The 19,762-nt window shown below is 43.5% G+C and overlaps 1 protein-coding gene and 1 long non-coding RNA gene across 5 annotated transcripts in view; one reads left to right on the top strand and one right to left on the bottom strand.

Annotated features, from left to right (window-relative positions):
* Positions 1–7,333: 7,333 nt before the first annotated feature.
* RALY (RALY heterogeneous nuclear ribonucleoprotein) overlaps positions 7,334–19,762 on the bottom strand; it is a 211,073-nt gene continuing 198,644 nt past the window's right edge. For all 4 annotated transcript variants that reach the window (XM_053393945.1, XM_053393946.1, XM_053393944.1 and 1 more), the window contains 6 exons: positions 17,428–17,475; positions 14,411–14,571; positions 13,439–13,552; positions 11,866–12,011; positions 8,385–8,433; positions 7,334–7,438 (listed from right to left, as the gene is read on the bottom strand). In XM_053393945.1, coding sequence (XP_053249920.1) covers positions 8,389–8,433; positions 11,866–12,011; positions 13,439–13,552; positions 14,411–14,571; positions 17,428–17,475 — 514 coding nt within the window. In that variant the 3' untranslated portion in view covers positions 7,334–7,438; positions 8,385–8,388. The remainder of the gene's footprint in view (positions 7,439–8,384; positions 8,434–11,865; positions 12,012–13,438; positions 13,553–14,410; positions 14,572–17,427; positions 17,476–19,762) is intronic.
* On the top strand, positions 7,437–13,958 carry LOC128416325 (uncharacterized). Its single transcript, XR_008331188.1, has 2 exons — positions 7,437–7,607; positions 12,757–13,958. It is a non-coding gene; the product is annotated as an uncharacterized LOC128416325 (long non-coding RNA).

The raw sequence follows: 19,762 nt of genomic DNA, 5'->3' as shown, positions 1-19,762 counted from the left end.
CTGAGTTTTTAGGGAGCAGATATTGGATTGGGATTATGGGATCATTGTGGATAGTTCAGTGAAAACTGGCAACTGAAAAGAAGCACGTTCATTAGAAGAGGGGACTGAAATTAAACTACCGATATTATAATGCCTTTATACAGATCTGTGATGTGACCATGCTTGGAAATGCTGTGCAAGTTGTGGTCACTGTGTCTCAAAGGAAGTTGTGCTTGGAAATGTGAAGAACAGGGCAACCCAAATTGAGCTTGCCAAGTGAAGGGTACAGTCTTCAGGGCATTTAAAAAGGTAAGAGATATGATAGAATAATATGGATAGAAAAGTTTTCTCTCACATAATACTAAGCTGGAGTGTATCGATAAAGCCTGAAGATTGTTCTGAAACCCCAAACAAAAGTAATGCCTGGGACATGAACAAGGGATGGAATTATAGAGTTGGAAGGGATCCACCCACATGGTCATCTCGTCCCACCCCCTGCAATGTGTCTCCCAAGTGCTGGACCACAGCTTCCCTCATCCCTGAATGGCTGGCTCTGAAGGGAGTTGGGGCCCAACATCACCTGAAGGTTCATAGGCTCCTCACCACTTGAATAAATGTCAGAAATCTGTAAATCGTGCTGGTGACTAAAAGGTGGTTAAGTAACTTAGCAGTAGTTAAAGCTTTTGCCATGGCTACTGGTCACGATGGCTGCGTGACACCATGCATTTGAACAGCAGTTGCTTGGGAACGACAACAGGTGAAGGCTATTGGCCTCTTGACTAGCCAGTGGACTTCCCAAGAGGCATCAGTTTAGCCGTGTGAGAAGCAGGACAGTAGATTAGACAGGCTGTTGTTCTGAACCAGCAGGGCTGGATTCTAAAGTTTTAGTATTTTACAAATAACGGTTCAAGCAATTTAAATGTTCAGGGGCATTGGGGAAAGAGTCGCTCTTCATTACACTACAGGGCCTTGCTGTGCAACTGACAATTTTAATCCACAGGGAATTTTTAATTCTTAAGGGAAGAGGATAAATCAGTGATATGTATGTGCTTTGCGGGCATTTGTGGTGAGTCCTATACTTTGAAGGAGTAGCATGTATCCATAGTATTAGCCATAGCAGCTGGGTTAGCCATATAAAGCAAGCTGGGGCCGACTGTTTTTGCAGACCCCTCCAACGTTTTAATGTTTAAACACATTCTGTTTTTGAATTTTAATTTGTATGCGTACCATCACACAGCTCAGTTTTGCTACCGAATCATTTTTATTTTCTTGCCAAAGACTTGAGAACAGCAAAGTCTAAAGTCATGTTTTGTTTTGTAAAAAAGAAAAGAAAATGTTTTTATTTTTTTTTTTTAAATAATATTTATTAAGATTTTCAGAGATACAGAAAGAAAAAGAATAGAATACATTCAAAGCCTTCTTTTCAAACACCCTCTTTCCGGGACTCCCTCCTTCCCCCACCCCTACCATATTCCCCTATCATATTGTTGGCTCCACAAGTTCTCAGTTCTAATTAAAACTTAATTTGTTTAAACCATTATTCAAATTTAAATTTAAAATTATTCAGTCCTCACCAGTACCCTTAATAAAAGACAAGAGTTCTCTCCCCAGGGCCCACCCCCTTTCCATTCCACAATTTCCCCTTTTTTTTAGTGATAAAGACACCTCACACAATAAAGAAATAAGAAACAAGAAATAAAAAATATAGTAAATGAAAAAAAGCCAATTCAAAAAATAGTTGACAAGCCTTTGGATTCTAGTTCTCCCCCCCCCGTCCCCGGTTTAATTTCCCCCTGACCACTAATCCATATTGTCTGCCTGGAATTCTTAAAGTCCATAAATCACATTTTCCCCCCGATTCCTTGCTGGCTTTTTTCTTTTTATAATTATTTTTAAAGTTATTTTAAAACCATTTAATTTCCAATCTTTAATAAAGCTCCCCCCATTGTTCTTTCCAAGTTGTAGTCCAATTTCCTCTTGTTCCGCTGCCAAAACGTTCTAATTCAGAAGTTTAGTAGGTCTGCAGGGATTATTGTTATTCAGGAACAAAAACATACGTTCAGTCCCTTCCTTTCTTCAATAGAAAATTCTATTGTTTAGCTAAACACCCTGTAGACACAATATTGTTTCCGTTTCGCAGCTTTCCCAGAAGATAACCAGTCCTGTAGAATTCCCATGGTATTTTTCCACTTACGACCTTCTTTGTAATGTCCCGAAACTCCTCTAGGGGGATTGTTGTAACTTTGTTTTCTCTAGTCCAAAAGTCCGATTGTTATCCATGTTTTCGCCATTTTATATCCAAGTTTTGACAAATTGTAACAAATTGTAGCAAAATTAACCAGCAAAGTCCTCATAATCAAGTCCTCTTTAAATTTCGGACTTTGACAGCTACTTTGACAGCTGTCAAAATCTCCTTCGCTTTTCGCCAGGCTCTCTCCTCAATCACCCCGGTTCCCAGGGGGGGGGTTACGTTTTCCTTCTCCCTCAATTCTTCCTCCAGCACAGTTCTTGTAGTTTCCCATCGTGGAATTCTTAGTTCTTATCAGCAATTCAATTCTTTTTGGACCTTGGTTTCCCAGTCCTTGTTTTGGAAGGTTTACAGTAGGGAGGGGGACTGACTTCCTTTTTGGATCCCCCCCCCGCTCGTATCAAATCCGAAAAAAAAAAAAAATTCTTTTTTTCTCCTTTTAAACCCGGTTTCCAAATTACTCACGGGTTGTTGTTACAAATCCGAATTCTCAATGGAAGAAGTCAGCGCTCTCCGCCGGATGGCATGCGGCTTCGCTCGGCAGGGATAGCAGAGGACTCAAAGCACCACGCTTCTCCCCGGCACCCGATCCGTAGCCTTTAAAAAGGCTCCTTCATGAGTCGGGAGGGCGCTAGCAGTGCCAGCCGAGTCTCCATGTCCACGGCCTCCGTGGCCGTGGTTTTTAAGGGTCCCCGCGTCGCCGATGCGGTAGGACCCAACCCCTGCCGAGCAGGCTCCCTCCGGAGCTCGGAGGGAGTCCGCCATTCGGCGATGGCGCCAACCCGGAAGTCGAAAATGTTTTTAAATAGCACCTGAACTGTAATGAATGATAGATTAAGGTTACCAGATTTTTTCCAATGAATCCGGGGACACTTTTCAACGTCAATGGATTTTGTATGGGGGCTGGTTTGTAAATCTGGGACGTCTGGTAACCTTATGATAGATGTATCTTCAAAAGTTAATAAAGCCAAGATCAGTGCCTCTTGTGTAACGTTACTGTGGCATTGTGGTTGTCTTCACAGGACACTTTTATGAACCCCATCTACATTTACCGCTCCCCTGCTATAGCCTTGCTTCTTAAGTTTAACAACTAGTCATTGTGTGCATAGGGACAAGGAAACATGCCTTCTGGTGGCATATAGAGCACAAATAGATTTTTGATGTTTGGGGTAGAAGTCCAAAGGTGCAGGATGCAGCAACTTTGCTGAAGCCACACAGCTCTGGATCAGATCAGTGCCTGAGCAAGAGTTTGCTTAGGGACCTGGGGTATAAACGTCACCTTTAGTCACTTCTAGCTTGGATTAATCTCGGCAGGGATCTTGAATACCAGATCTGTGCTGGTATTAATAGTGTGTGTGCATGGATCCTGCCACCACTGGCAGCACCTTGTAACTTTATGAAGAGTGGTGGGCAGAAGGTACATTGGGACTTCCTAGTGGTTTGCAAGGATCCGCAAGGATTCTGTCTCAATTATGTAGCAATAGTAACCCCCCCTCTACTAATTAAGCTGTACAGATGACTAAAGGGGGGGGGGAGGCAGGGGGAAGAAGAGAGCTGGGTGTGGATTTTTGTGTGAGGACTGTGCTCAGTTCTGGTACTGACACAAATCCCTGGACTGAGTATATGCTCAGAGGCCCCCTGTTCCTTAAGTCTGAGAGTATGTTCACTTCTGTCACTATTTTGTACTTGACTCTGGTTTGCTGCTAATAAGGCAGGGTAGATCCCGCCAGCCTGAACTATTCCTACCCCTTTCATTATGGAGTGCAGTATCCGCCACTGCCCCCAGCCCCCAGCATTTGCTGCCGGACGGAGCTGCCCCACTTTGCATAATGGTAGTGCTGGTCCTGACCCCCAAAACATTTTGGTAATTTTTAGCAAGTTCTGAAAGGCTGGGATTGTTGAGTGAGTACTGCGGAGAGCCAATCTGATTGTATTTGTAAATTGCAACTTGCTGTTTGCAGACCGTTTATGTGTACTGCTCAGAACACTCCAAAATTCTGCTTTCCACTTCAATATTCGAATGTTTGAACCCAGGCTAATAGCTTAGTTCCCCTGGACAAACCCATAGTTAGTCTGGAAAGAGCTAAACCATGAGCATGAGTTTGAACACACTAAGCCAAACAAGCCGTGGATTATCTTAGCATGTCACAGCCGCAAAGCTACCAGAGAGGAGCAGCATAGCAGTTGCGTTCTCCTCTCTGAGATCCTGCAAACTTGCCCTAACTCACAGTTTGGCTTAGTGCACCATATGTATGAAGCCTCAGAATGTGTTAATGGAGATTTTATGCGAATAAGCTCTGGAACAGGATTATAGCCCCCTAAGTGAATTCTTGTGCGGTTCAGAACTAGCTCCTATGTGACAGACTGTTTGACTGAGGCAGACTTTAGACTTAACATGTGTGGATTGATTTCCCCCTGTGTGGCATGAGCACAGCAGGGGTGGTGGGTGCAGCTGGCAGGCTCCTGCGCTACAGATACTTGCTTATACTTGATGCTGCATATCTATGGCTCTTTTAACAGGCACACAGATCCATGCTTTTCACCAGGACAATCTTTTAGCACTTTCAGTTTGCAGCAAGGGCAACGAACGCAAGCAAAACAATTTAAACTAGAACTGTGCTAGTAGTGCATTCAGTTTGCTTAAGAACCCACCGTTAATATTGCCATTTATTCGTGAAAGGAGCTTGGGGGAAATATTTAAGGGAGACCCTCCCCCCTGCAAAATCTCCCACCCAATGAGGACTGAGCATGCTTAGTGGCTAGGGAATGCCAATTGATAGTTAGATGGGATGGAGTATCCTGGAAGAGGGTCTGATTGGGTGGAATGCTGAGCAGGATAACCACATTCCAACGTTTGGTTGCGGATCCTACTTGTGGTTCTGAATGGCTAGCATTTGGGTATACAGGCAACTCTCAACTTTGGCAGGGGATGCATTCCAGGGATAGTGTGTAAAACTAGAATTGTGTATAGTCAAAACACATTAGGTTCAATGGCAAATTGGAGTGCCAAACTCATTTTTCCCAGACTCCTCCCCCCCCTTTTAATTTTTTTTTGCCAAGCACTTAAAGCTGAATGCACACAAATTAACTGCGTGTAAGTGGCAAATTACCTGTATATGAAAAAAGAGCAGTGGGAAGAACAAAAGAATCAGTGGGAAACTGTGAATTAAGCAATATGAACCAAAACAAATACTTGATGTGATGTAGACTTACTTTGAAATCAGTTTCTATTTCTAGTTGGAAGACTAAGACTTTCACAGGTAGCAGTAAAACAGAGCCTATTTAAGGAAGTTAAGAAAAGTAGCAGCAAGACTACATGATGAATCAAGTTCTTCCTTTTATTATACAGGATTTTATATACAAAGCCCCCCTTCCTTCCATACCCCAGTCTTGTGGTTGGATCATAGCAAAACAAAGCCTAGAAAGCAGTTCTAAAATAGCTCAGTACAACAAAGTGGCCAAACTTTGCAGGAGGCGCAGAAGAGAAAAGGCAATAGAAAAACAAAGCGGAGAAAAACAAAACAAGTGCCCCTTTTTGCTCTCCAGGATGTATTTTCAACAAAGAAGCTGATGTATGTTGTTGTGCTTTGAGAGCCATGACCCTCCGTTAACAAGCCCTAAGGAAGAGATGCAGTCCGGTGGGATGTTTTCCAGCAGAAATCTTTTTTTAAAAAGTTGAGAACCCAAGGTCTTATGGAAGTGGCTCATACAACAATGCTGTTCTCTCCCTTTCTGAGCAGGTTGGTTGAAGTCTCTAGGACAGAGTCATGCTGTTAAGCCAACACCACACCATCTCTTGCTGAAGTTGGCGATGAGGAGTAGACTGCGTTAGAGAGGATTAGATCACAGAAGGGAACATTGCAAAATAATAATAATGATAATATGCAATTTGCCGGATATTTCAACTTAATCAGCTGCACAACATACATTGCATACCTTTTGTCATTACGGGTGTGAGTGGGCTGAAAGCACCTGCATTTCAGATAAGGGATGAAAGGAAGCAGATTAAAGGTAAAGGGACCCCTGACTGTTAGGTCCAGTTGCGGACGACTTTGGGGTTGCAGCGCTCATCTCGCTTTACTGGCCGAGGGAGCCAGCGTTTGTCCGCAGACAGCTTCCGGGTCATGTGGCCAGCATGACTAAGCTGCTTCTGGTGAACCAGAGCAGTGCACGGAAACGCCGGAGCGGTACCTATTTATCTACTTGCACTTTAAACTAACCTTAAACAAAAATGAAATTGTTTTTCCTCTCTTAGATCGGAAATGCAATTGGTTTCAGGTCTTATATAAGTCTCTTTTTTTTGGACGGATTGCCATCTGACCATTCATCTTTTACCTTCCCTTTTGGACCTGATTGAGTTGACCTTATTTTTATAAAGAGCAAATAAATGGTTTATGGAACTTTGATGAAGCGCATGGGTTGTAAAGCAAAGACTCCAATCATCCCTTATTCTGAAATGCTTATCTCGTATTGTATCCTCTATGGTAACTTCACTCCGTACTCACACCTGTGTACAGTAGAGACCTACCACCTGCCTTCACCATTGCTGACGCTTAGGAAACTGGATGAACAAAAGGCGCTTTGTTGCTCCTGTACAGAATGGTCTGTAAATAGCCAGGTTCTCTGTTCTTCTTTCCAAAGGGCACACCACATATGACAAAGGGCATGTGTGAAATGCCATAGTCTGCAGGGTGGAGCAGGACCAAAGCTACCTAGGAGGAGGTAAATGGACTAGGAGGAGGCACCCCTGGCTATCCTGGTCATGACCTGGATTTCAAATGCAAAACTGTAAATTGTACATAGTGAAATAGTTTTCTTTCTCTTCACTTTCCGCATCCTGTCCTCATCGTGTCTCAGGAGCAAGGGCTCTTTATATAGTATCTCTCTCGCTTTCCTTTCCAGGTGTAAGAAATCAGTTCCAATATCGGGCTGTTGGAGATCATGGAACGACGGGTGCTTGTGCTGGCAGCAGGGCTCTAAGTCTGTAGTACAAGGGTGGGTTTGATGGGCACTGATGAGGATCCACTGGGATGGCTAGTTTGCTGTGTACTACAAAACGGCTTGGAGAGATTGGTCCATGTTTCTCCTTTTGAATGCCAGGCAGAGAGATGATGGCAGTCCTGCATGTTATGCTTATCTGGCTCAACATGCCAAGGCAGGATTGAACCTCTTGCTGTCCTCCCTCTCTTCATCGCTGTTGCGCTGATTCTGCTAGGGGGCGGGGAGAAACAGGGAAAAGAGTAAACAGATAGACTGAATAACTTCTCTGTGATTCATGCTCAATTGTTGGAAGCATTTATTGCGGAAAGGCTCATATCTCAGCAGGAGGGCACATGTTCTGCATGCAGAAGGTCCCATGTTAAATCCATGCCATTTCCAGGTAGGTCTGGGAAAGATTATTGTCTGAACCCCTGGAAAGTCACTATCAGAAATAAGGTGGGGGCTGTTAATTTAAAGGGTGGAATTCATCCATCAGGGTGAATGAGGCAGTGCTCCACCAACCTCAGTCTGCTTCTAGCCCCTCATGCCTGCCATCTTCCTTACAACCACTCCAGGGGGTGCCACTGGTTGTCAGCTTCACCCTCAATGTCTGCTGAACTCAACAGGAAGGAGGATGGGGACAAAACTAAAACTAGTTGGCTCTGTTTGCCATTGACTCTGGTCTACCTACTATTGGCCTCCGTGTCTTCTTCCCTTCCAGTCCCAATGAACAGCCCAGCATTGCACTAGAAGACTTCCACTCATGCACCAGGGCTTCCCCTTCCTCTCCTCCACCTTACAGCCCTATGCATCCTCTAGATCTGCTCTAGAGGATTGGAGAAAAAATGGCCCAAATCAGCTGTGGGTCTGTGGGTGTATTGTGGCACCAGGGATGGGGAACCTGTTGTTTTCCAGATGTTTTCCCAACTCCCACCATTTCTTGGCCTTGATAGCTGGAGATTATGAGAGTTGAGGGCCCAGCAACATCTGGAGGGCCCTAGTTTCCTCATCCCTGGCCTGTGTCACAAACCTTTTTTTTTACAGTCTTTGACTAAAATCAAAGAGCAGCAATTTTTTTAAAAAGGGGCAACACTGTTGAAATTAAGCTTGCCGAATTGACTATATACAAATGTGCACCGTTCACTATATCTTTTAGTATATATGCTCGTAAATATACCTAGTTACTGTAGGCTGGAGTCCTCCACATCTGTGTAATGGCTATTCTCCTGAAAGAGAAGAAAAAGGGGAAGGAGATTATTTGGTTCTCTTTTTGAGCTGTTGCTAGGATAAGGGTTACATGTATTGGAAATAAATAACCCTAACAGTGATATCTTATACATGGCAACTCAGAGCCCTTACTGAATTCAGGTGGGCTCATTCCCAGGTAAGTGTGTATAGGACTATAGCCCAAGTGTCCATGGGGTTGGGTTGTTGCCAATTTCTTTTGGGTGCTTAGGCCCATTTATAAAGCATAAGAAATGGTTGTGGGCACCACATACATACTGCAACCAAGCACACACCGCAATCTATTATATTGACTGCAGCTGAATTTTCTTTCTAGCCTAATTTCAAAGGGGGGTGGACTCTGTAGGTGCCCAAGAAGGCATCTATGACCACGTGGGTGCCACATTGTCAACCTTTGTGAAAATTGGCAAATATCTAGGTCTGTAAGCATTCATTACTAATAAAAGTGATGCTGGAGCATTAGTTCAGCATTAGTAACATCAAATTGCAGCTCAGAAGTATCTGAATTAATAATCTGAGCAGAATGCCCTGAGAAGAGCTTCTTGTAGGGGGAAATATGATACATGAGATGAGAGTTATAAAATACTTCGCACACGGGCAAATGCTCTAGAAATCATTGCTAAGTGATGATACCAGTACTTTAAAACAGCTTGGGAATTTGTTGAGCAAGCAGGGCTGGGTCCAAAGAAGTTTCCATGAATTTTTATAGCTTGTTCCTCTTGAACACTATTAAATCATGCATTAAATGTGAATCCCCCAATCATTACACTACTTTGGAATTATTGGTTCAAATACTTGGGCCCTGGTTTGGCAGCTGATTATTCACAGTGACATTTCATGCTGTAGCAATGCTTAATTTGGTTAATGCAACACCACCACCAGCAGCCCATACTGTATCTGCACAACAAGGTAGGGTAGTGGCTGACCTACCAAGGAAAAGTCACTGAGGTTTTCTCCAGTGTGCCACAGTGGCTTTCAGTGAATGAAGAAAGACGCACGTTCTGGAATTATGGCCCCTCTAAACTTTGTATTGTATGTGTTATTTCAATGTATACAACTTTTAAGATTGCTTGCTGACAAGTGTATAAACCAAATTGCAGAATGGCAATAATTTGCTGAACTGGGTTTAACATTTAATGTGATTTGATTATAGAGAACAGTTCTCATTCTGTGTGTGTGTGTGCGCGCGCGCACAGGCACAGGTGGATATTTTATTGGAAATGAGATCAAAGGATAGCTCACGATAATAATGATGAGTCAGATGTTCAGCTGCGGGCCCTGCATGTTCAATTTATGTGCACAGAGTGAAACCATGGCAGGATCTGCTGAACACACTCTTTTGCAAATCTGATGTGCTTGTGGCATTTCCACAAACAGGACATATCATGGAACACATGCAGGGCAGAGCCTGCTAGTTCCATGCCATGCGCACGTTCATTCCATGTGCCCAAATGTCCATGCAGGGCTAAAGAGTTGGGTGGGATCAGCTGCAGCATGCCACCAAGGAGAGTCCTTATCTGTCTGTTTAAGTTAAATGGCCACTGCTGTAAAAGTTTCTTGGCGCTAAGGTTTTAAACCGGTTTTCAAAATATTTAAGTGGTATAGTTTTGGCTACAATTGGGATGACGACGACGACGGCTTGTTAATCTATGGATCACCTTTCACATGCAACTCAATGTGATTTACAAACATGCTGTATAATCTGCTGCAAATAATTTTTAAAACAGTATAAACACACACACAAACCAACTGCGACTGAAAATAGGTTTCCATTTTGTGTTGTTTTTAAACCTAACTAGGAGACCTTTTCATTTAACTGGAAAAAAGATGTCAAACTATAATGTCTTCAATTGTTTCTGGAAAGGACAGAGAGCAGGAAGCTGCCATAGCACCACAGGGATACTGTTCCACAAAACAAGGATGGCCAAGCCAAACTGAAAGCCCTGGTCCTCGTAGTTCCTGTGGAGCAGGTTTCTGCTATTTTTGCTTGGCACTGCAAATTTCAGAGCATTATCTCAGGTCTAGTAAAAACAGAGCATGACAGAGAGAGACTTGGGGTGCTCGTTCTAGTTTGTGGGCTGGGTAGGCAAGACGTTATCAGCAGGGCCCCTGCCTGTATGGGACTAAGAACATCCAGGGATTGGCAGTGAGCCCTACACATGAAATGGGCCTTGGCAGATGCCTGGCATTACCACCAAGTGGTGCCAGCCCTGGATACTTGTTCTGATCCAGCTGAGCCTTTTGCTTATTTGTATCTCTTGCTGGAGAGAGAATCCTGCTGTGAGTGCCTGATTCTCAGTTCCAGCCTAGGATTCAAGGCTACGGTAGCCATGCACCCCCTTTTTTGGAGAGGACTGTCTTCTGTTTGAAGGGCTGCCTTCTCTCAGTTTAAAAATCAAGAGCCATCAGAAAAGACAGTGGGTGGGCCCGCCAACAGCACCTGGACTGTTGAGCTGGCACAGAGGTCACATGGGAACTGTCTTCCCTACAATGGTGAGATGCATTGTATTTCTGTTTAAATTATAGTAATTAGGCTAAATTTGCATTTCTACATAGAGACTAGCATATGCAATTCTATGCAAGTCTCTACTTTTGTCCCGTTCCCCATCCAAGGTTCTGTATTGGCAGCTAAGACGCTGCATTTTAGCCATCTTGAGAATTATAATGTATTATAAATATTAATCCAGTGCTTTGTTACCCCTGAAGGGTGGCATATATGGCTATTAACAGTTGCCCTGTGAGTTTCCATAGCAGGTTTCTCCTTTAATTCACCTACTGCTTGGGAATTTTTTTATAGTTTATATATTGCAGAGGCCTTTGGCTATGTACAATAAAGCTGACTGGCAACCAGCATGAAATATCTTAAAAAGAAAAGAGTGGTATGCCAGGTATTTCAGGAGTGGGAATGGTGTGCATATGTATGGAATTTCAGCCGCCTGCTTCATCGCTATATAGCTGGTTTCACATTTATTTATTTTTAAAAGGGCTATCTATGCATGTGCTGCATTGGATCAGACCCAAGACAATCTGAGTTGGGAATTTACAACAGGTTATTATGATATGTTTTCCAGCCACATATTCAGACAGTCACACATCTGAGAATAAACTGTCTTGGAACAAAGCTCTTTGCATTAGGCAGAGATTGACAGCCGAGAAAGCCTGGATTGGTTGATTTGAATGCGGAAGGACAGGTCCCATTTCTGAGCATCAACATGCCAGGTGCTTCCTGGAAAGGCCACCTTCCAGGATGGGCTGAAAAGCGGATAACCCAGCTGTAACCGATCACAGCATGAAAGACTGCCATTTATTTGAGGGGAGGGGGAGAGAATATTGCTTTTGCCAGCAATCTGAACACTGTCAAAATTGTACAAGGCTTATCAATCCACAGGGGTGGGAGAGCAATGGTTTCCTACCAATTCATCGTCACAGTCATCTCTCAGGAGACCTTCTTCTTCTCCCTCCTCGCCGTTGAGTGGCTCCTCTACGTTCATTTCTGCCTCAGACGCTGTGTCTTCTTGGGAAAGCTCACTTTTGTTCCCATCTGCTTTCTTTCTGACCTCTGCAGGATGAGATATAGTAAGGGACAAACCCAAGAGATTGACACTCCATTTGGGCCACTCTCTGAATCAGAATCATTTCACTGTTGTTCACACTAACCAGTGGTCTGGGAACTCTTAACTTTGTGACAGATCCTGCTTTTGATCAGATGTAAACCAGAGGAGGGTATGGGAGGAGCTTTGATCACCTACTGAGAGCTGGGCAGGGGTGGTGATTCCAGGTTTAGAGAGATGAAACCTCCCCCCCCTGCCATTTACAGTGGGAGGAGTGGGAGAATCCATGGACATGGTTTCTATACAAGAGGACGGGACAAGCAACAACTCCGTGGGTTAAAACCTGAACATCTTATGAAAGTGTTATAAAATCTACCATTTTAGGGCTTATGGCTGCAATCCTACCTCCACGGAAGTAAGCCCCACGGAATTCTATAGGACTTACTTTTAAGTAGACATAGTTAGGATTGCATGGAAATCAGGAAGCAACATCAGATTAAAACAGTGGGCCCTGCAACAACTTTTTGCAGTGTTGGCTGCTCCTGTTCACTGGTCAGTCTGCTAACCGCCCCCCCTCCTTTCATTTCCCCCCTCCTCAACAGGAGTTTGTGGCCATTGAACACGCTCAGTCCTCATGGGGGCTGGTGGGGTGCCCTTCCCCATGGGTTTCCACCCCCATAGCTTTTATGTACTCCTGCAAACTCTCTTCCCAAGCCTACTGTTATCTTTCTCTTGTGTTTGTTTGTGTGTCAGAGATGTCACAGAATTCCAATGTACGCAGAAACGGGAGCAGAAAATTGCTGATGTTCGCTTATTTGTCCCATGTCTGGAATGGAAATCAATCCAGCGAATCACCATCCGCTACCGTTGTCGCCTTCAGTCTGCAAATGATACATAACTAATTCTACGCCAACCAATTTGCAGTGCATTGACATTAAAGTGGTGGGATAATGTAATGACAATGCAACTTATGTAACTTGCATAAATTACATGATTTTGCCGCAGTCGACAGTACGGCAAATAACATTGTTTTTGGTGGAAGACAAACTGCAGCAGAGCGGAAACTACGCTGCATGTGATTAATATGGGACAGGAAAGGAAAGGGATGCCTTTTTACATCTTTAGTATGTGTGGTTTCCAAAAGCTGTTCTGTTTAACTCTTGCCATCGCAACCTTTGTGATAAAACGCTAACAGAATATCCTCATCTTTGAGATGCTTCAGAAACAATAGCTTGTACTTAAAAACAATAGTATGTTGGAATAATACAGTGGCCTCAGCTGCTGAATTACAACAGCAAAAGCATAAATTAATGCAGGTCCCCAGGTGAAGGAGTGCTGGCAACAGCTAGGTAACTGGCACAGAGTTAATCTCTGCACCTGAACTCCTGCAATGTTTCGGCCTCATTGACGAGAGATTTGGAATCAGCCCACTGACCTGCCGATGCTTTCTGTTGTTCTGCAATCTGCTCCAATCTGCCCAGGAGAGCATCAATGTTGGATTTGATCTGCGTCAACTCCGTTTTAATTGTCTGCAGTTCATTGCATTTCACTTGGAGAGGAGAGAGAGAGAGAGAGAGAGAGAGAGAGAGAGAGAGAAAAGCCGGAAGCAAGGCTTACTATTCTTTCTTATTTTGCAAAAGTGGTGCTTTTCTTGAGCGGAGACTTAGTTCTTTTCCTTATATGCCTTTCAGTAGCAGGTCCTACTAGGGAGCCATCACAATATAAGGTTGTTGGATTCAATATAGGACAGGTCTCCTTTGCCTTTCATAGCTGTGAAGAAGACAGGAGAATTTTGGCAGGTACAGTTTCTCCCATCCTAGTGCTCCATAAATGGGACAAGCAATCAATGCCCCAATCCTCAGACACAGCTTATTAAAGGCACGGAAGCTCTGGACTATAATGACTTTGGCAAGAGAATGACATTGCTTGGAAGTAACCATGGATTGTAACTTTAACCCCCCCTCCGCCAAACCTGAGAATTTTAACATACAAACCTTGAACGTTTAGCAATGGATTCTCATTTCATTTAAAGATGCTTTACACAATCACTTTGGTGGTGGACAGGTGCGGAATGATCTGATCAAGAGATCACCTTCCTCCTTTTTTTTGCAGCGTTTCCTTTGGAGAACTCAGCATGGACAGAACTAGAATTAGTTGGCTCTGCGTGTCATTGGCTTTGTTTCAACTTGCTGCTGTTCTCCCTCCTTTCTGCCCTGTCAGTCCCAATGGGGCACCAACCACCACCGTGTTTTTATAAATATATGCATACGTAAAATACAGCAAACAGGGTTGCCTTGCAAAACTATTGTTAGCATATGTCGTACAATACAATGCAAAGGCAGGCTTTGAAGGCAAGCTCCGGTCTTTGAAATATGAATTATCTCTGTGTAATAACATAGAAGCTTACATTTTAATTTGGCAGAGCTGTTTGCAATGGCAGCGGATCGGGCAAAGAGTTTGACTGGGAGTGTTGCTTTTACGCGCCGTACCAAAGGGATGGTCACTCGTGGACGCTTCACAGGAACCACCCTGGGAATGGGAGACACCCGTCCCCGATACTCAAAGAGTCTGCAAGACAAAAGTAGCTTACGGTAGAAGAAACCCCCTCCCTTTCCCCCATAAAGTTCTATATGATTGTAAGACCTTAAGATAAATTTAAACATACAATTCAACTATGACATCCCATCAGTACATGGATTTCTTGTTGTGCAATGAAACCTCCCCCAGCTCCTCCTGCTACACATATCCTCCTCAAATCTGCTCCAGAGATTTGGAGGAAACCCCAGAACAGATCTAAGGGGCATCTAGGGGGAAGAGAGGGAGAGAGAACATTTCACTGCACAAGTGGAAACCCTTGCAGTGACAGAATGTTCATTTAGCACTGTGTTTGATTCCAGCCATAATGCTTATTGCTTCCAAATGAATCCTTTAATGATACAATTGCAAACACTTACTCGGAACCATGCAATGGAACTTCCACATCAGCTTTTTCAAATGTACGGAATCCTTACACAAAATCAATATACAAAAGACCTTAAAAACGCCATACAAATGTAAGATGCTATGCAAAATCGATAAAGACCTCACACAATACTTTCAGAAATTTAATACATCATTAACTCTTACAATTCTTGCATTATAAACCTAATAGTTCTAATCTAAATACTTGTCTACAAATGTATAATAAGGGAAATGGCTTGCCTTTTATTAGGCTTTCTGTAGCGAGCTACTTTGGCTCAAATTTGTTCATTTTGACCCTCTTCTGTTTTATCTGTAGTACCCATGTGATTTTACTCAAGGATGCTATTCCCCACATTTTTATACCTCATTCCCTTAATTGTGCTGTTTCTTTCCTTTTCCAGTATTTAGCCTAGAGGACATGGGCTGCTATTATCACATGAAAAAGTAGCTTTAAAAAATCTTTCAGAGCAACTCCTTTTATATAGATCAAAAGATGACTTATAGGACACATTTTGTCATCTTTTGGATCACTCAGGAGCATAGGAAGCCGTGCCACTTCATTGGTCTAGATAGGCTCAGTATTGTCTGCATTGACTGGCAGTGGCTCCTCAGGACTTCAGGCTTTTCCTAGCCCTACCTGGAGATGCCAGGGATGGAATCTGAGACCACCTTCATGCAAGGCAGAGATGCTCTACCAGAGAGCTGCTCTCCTTCCCCAAGGACTGTTATTTCCTGGCAAGGTATCCATGCAGGCGAACAGACCAAAAGGTATTCTCTAATCCTGCCACATTTCCAACAACTAGCCATAAAATTATTTTATACATTTTGGATAGCATAAGGCAGGAATGGTCAGACATCAGGGTTGCAGGATCGACTTTTGTTTTCTTCCCTGAAGCCCCAAAAGTCACCAGCTGGGGACAGGTGTAAAATGGTGGAGGCAACATACTCTTAGACTAAAGGATATGCTCAGTACAGGAACAAGTTTCCAGTACCAAAATTGAGCTCATAATCATGTCACTCAAAAATCTACTTCTGGTTCCCTTTCCCTCAATCTTTCTTCATCTCAACAGCCTATTTTAGAAGGGGGCGTGGATTTTTTATTGTTGCTGCTGTGAGCCAGAATCCTTGCTGAACATCTGAACATCACTCAGAGATCGGCCAGTAGATACCAATTTACCTTCTGCCCACACACTTGGTCTAAGAGCTATCAAGTGTTCAAAGCTTAAGCACTTTCTAATAATGTTGTAGAAACTATTTATTTGCAATTTGTGGAATCTCATGTATATGTGGGAATAATCTGGGATGATCTCATTATGATAACTGAGATACATCTTTGTTTTATCCAAAACTATTCTATTTCAAAGCAATACAATTGTCTCACTCCTGGCCCTTGATGTCTTAGCCAAGGGGAAAAGGAGCAGAACAACAAACACTTTTCAGCAGCACAGAACCAGACTGCGGTGAAATACATTCAGACCAATAACAAACTTGGATGAACATGAGACAATGTTCCCTTACTGCCTCTAGGGGTAGCTAGCATTCCATCCACACATGCCAGTCACTAGATTGCCTGGGATAAAAAGCGGCAGCTAGGGATGATATTTGATCATGAAGGTTTTGGAAGACACATTCGCTAAACCAATGCCGTTAACCGCACACAGAATACTTTTACTTAACAAATCACTATAGCCTGCAAGACTGTGACTTTTAATGCATTTTTAAAACACCTTAATGTTTCCACTCTTAGAATTAATTTAGGAACTCCCGAGGACTTCAGAACTGATGTACAAGCCCAGTTCTTTTGCTTTTCTACACCATCGTCCCTTCCTCTCCTGTGCTCCTCATCTCATTTTAGTGTCTATCCATAAACATTTCTGGTGGGTAGAAAGTTGTGGCCTTTTATACCATGCAGTTTGAGATGCAGACAGAAGCAGGCACAATGGTATTTATCCAAGTTGCATATGCAGGCAGACAAGGAGAAGGAACTTTCTGAGCACAAAATACTTTTTTTGTCTTTAGCAAACCTATGGATACCTAGATGACAAGAGCACTCAGGAACCTATTGGGGAAATGTCAACCTGGGGAAGTATGTGAATGCCTCCAAGAGAGCAGGGGAAAGAATAATAAAGGAAGGCAGGAAAGAGGGAGAGCAGGAAGATAGGCATTATGAGAAAAGCATGTGGATGTGGAACATGAAACCTGAGTTTTAAAAGCACCAAGGGCTGTTCCCAGTCACATCCCTGATTGCCTTTGCAACCATGGGAGGAATTCATGGTATACCTTTATGCTCCTCCTCCTTGATGGGTTTGGGATTTGTCTCTTGTGACTTTTGAAAATCTATCCCCATCAGCTGGATTCAGAGCAATTAACACAGTGCACTTCTTTCAGAGCCCCAGAAATGCATTATTCCATTCCTGCCAGCTCAACTCAAGGTGTGTCACTTGCTCCTTTCAATCTGCTTACCTGTCATAGAAGTCATCTCTGTAGTAGTCGTAGTCAAATTCGTAGCCACTGTAGACAAAAGAAAACCAGTTAGTATTATTCTAACTTTCCCCACCCATTTCTACTCGCTTGTCACAGCCTTTATAACGTGGGGTGGGAGACCTGTGGTTCTGCAGTTGTTTCTGGACTACAATTCCCATCATTTCTGAACCTTAGACTATGCTGGTTGGGACTAGTGGGAGTTGGTGTCCAGCAGCTGTGCCCCAGAATATATCTGGAGTCCCCATTCCTGCTTTATGAGGTAGCAGAACTCAGCCTTGCAGATTTGGAAGAAAAGAAAATGCCCTGACTGTATGCAGAACCATTTTGGCACAGCAGGACACCCAACTTGCACAGAATTAAGCCACAACCAGGCCTTCAACAGGAAATCATGTAAAGCAGCCAGCTTTGAGCTATAGTAGCATGAGGTTATAATGACGTAGAGGCTCAACCAACAGTTATTGTTAGCTGGGCTACCAAAAGATAAATGGGCATCATTTTAGAAGGCAATCTGTTCTTAGCTGGAGGGGTCAGGATACGGGGAGATAGGGGCTGCGTAAGCACCTGTCAAGAACGGTTGAGGTGGAGTCACTACCATCAAAGTGCCAGCGGCTGCCTTGATAACCCGCCATTTCCCTTTTCTCTTCCCTGAGCGATATTTTATACACTGTAATGAAACTATCATGCAGGAACCCTTGATAGAAGAAAACTTTCAGCATGAATCCATCTGGCGAATAGTAGAAATGGAAAGCTTTGACATTTCCTGCTGAAAAGGAGCATATAGCTACACATCAGTTTGAAAGGTCGGCTCAAAGTGGAATTTTTAATTTTGCCTTGACATTTTTGACTTCCCAGTGACGTGGAGGCGGCATTTCAGGACAATAAAAACCACCAGAGATTTAATGCTCGGCCCCTCGCACTGCTCCACAGGAGCAACCCCCCTGCCCCTTATTCTGCCTGAGAGTCTGTACAGCTGGCAATGGGGCAATTTTTTCAGCCCCAGGGCAGCTTCCTAAGGGCCACATGCCAGTGGTAGGAGAGCCTAAGGGCTAGAGGCAAAAGTGGCCAAACCAACAACTGTACCTTTAACCTTTGTACTGTAGAATAGATCCTCCAGACAAGCAAAGTGAGAGGCATCGTCACAGTTCAAGGACACATACCAAGAGGGCAAAAAGAAAAAAAACGAGCGGGGGGGGGTGAAGGTGTGGCCTTGGGAGAGTTCTGAGGGCCAGGCAGAAAGATATGGAAGGCCACATTCACCCCCAAGCCTGAGGTTCCCCATTCCTGCTTTTGGTCTGGGTTTAATTTCTTTTAAAAACTGCAGAAAACAAACTGCTTCCTTTTCTGTTTGCCTCTGAATTCTCTGACATCTCTATCCCTCATACATGCCACCTTGAGCTCTTGACAATCCAATGGAAGAAAGGTAGGATACATAAAGGCAGCAAATATATTCTGTAGTCCTTTTTCCTGTAAATAAGTAGCAGTAAATAATTTGGTATACTATAGTGTACCTTGATGGTAATAATCACCAAGGGATATGGTTAGATGTAGGTAGCTTCCTGGTTCTCACCATGTTCCATAGGGTGTTTCAACAGGATATGGGCCTTGACTATATTGATTTAATGATGCATTTAGGTCTTGGGTGGATAGCTGATTGCTGAATTCAGCAGTACGTTTAATTATTCGTTTTAGAATGACAATGTGAGTCAGCATAGTTAAGCCCATTGGGGCAGGAAACAGACAAAAAGAATGAGGAAAGGGTTCTGGGACCTATTAGGCTTTCAGTCTTAAGGCTGAAAGCATCCATTTCAACTTCTTTCTTTTTAACTCAACCCTTTCCCTTTGGGTTACTCATAATCTCAGAGAAAGGCTGGCACATTTCCAGAGAACAGAGCTATCAAAAGTTATTGAACGGAACAATGAGGAGCACACTTTGGCCTCCATGTTTGACTGATTCAAGCTGGCAAGATCACTGAAGCTGGTTAGAGCAGAACAGCTGCATAGTCCAATGCTTGATCTGGGAGTTCTATAGGCAGCTCAGAGGAGACATGCAGGATCACCAGACCATTGGTCCATAAGGCTCGGCACTGTCTACTGTATACTGATGGGCAACAGCTTAAAAGAGCTCAAGGAATGGTCTTTCCCCGCCTTGTTATCTGAACCTGGGGTGTTTTATGTTTTTAGGTATTAGTAGTAGTAATGTTGTTGTTTAGTTGTGTCCGACTCTTGGTGACCCCATGGACCAGAGCACGCCAGGCACTGTAGTAGTAATAGTAACAACCAAATAGCCCAGTCGGTACAGCATGAGACACTTAAT

This window comes from Podarcis raffonei, chromosome 6 (assembly GCF_027172205.1).
Source record: "Podarcis raffonei isolate rPodRaf1 chromosome 6, rPodRaf1.pri, whole genome shotgun sequence".
In the NCBI taxonomy this organism is placed as follows: Eukaryota; Metazoa; Chordata; class Lepidosauria; order Squamata; family Lacertidae; genus Podarcis; species Podarcis raffonei.
The sequence above is the reverse complement of the archived record's forward strand: the minus strand, read 5'-3'. Positions and strand labels throughout refer to the sequence as shown.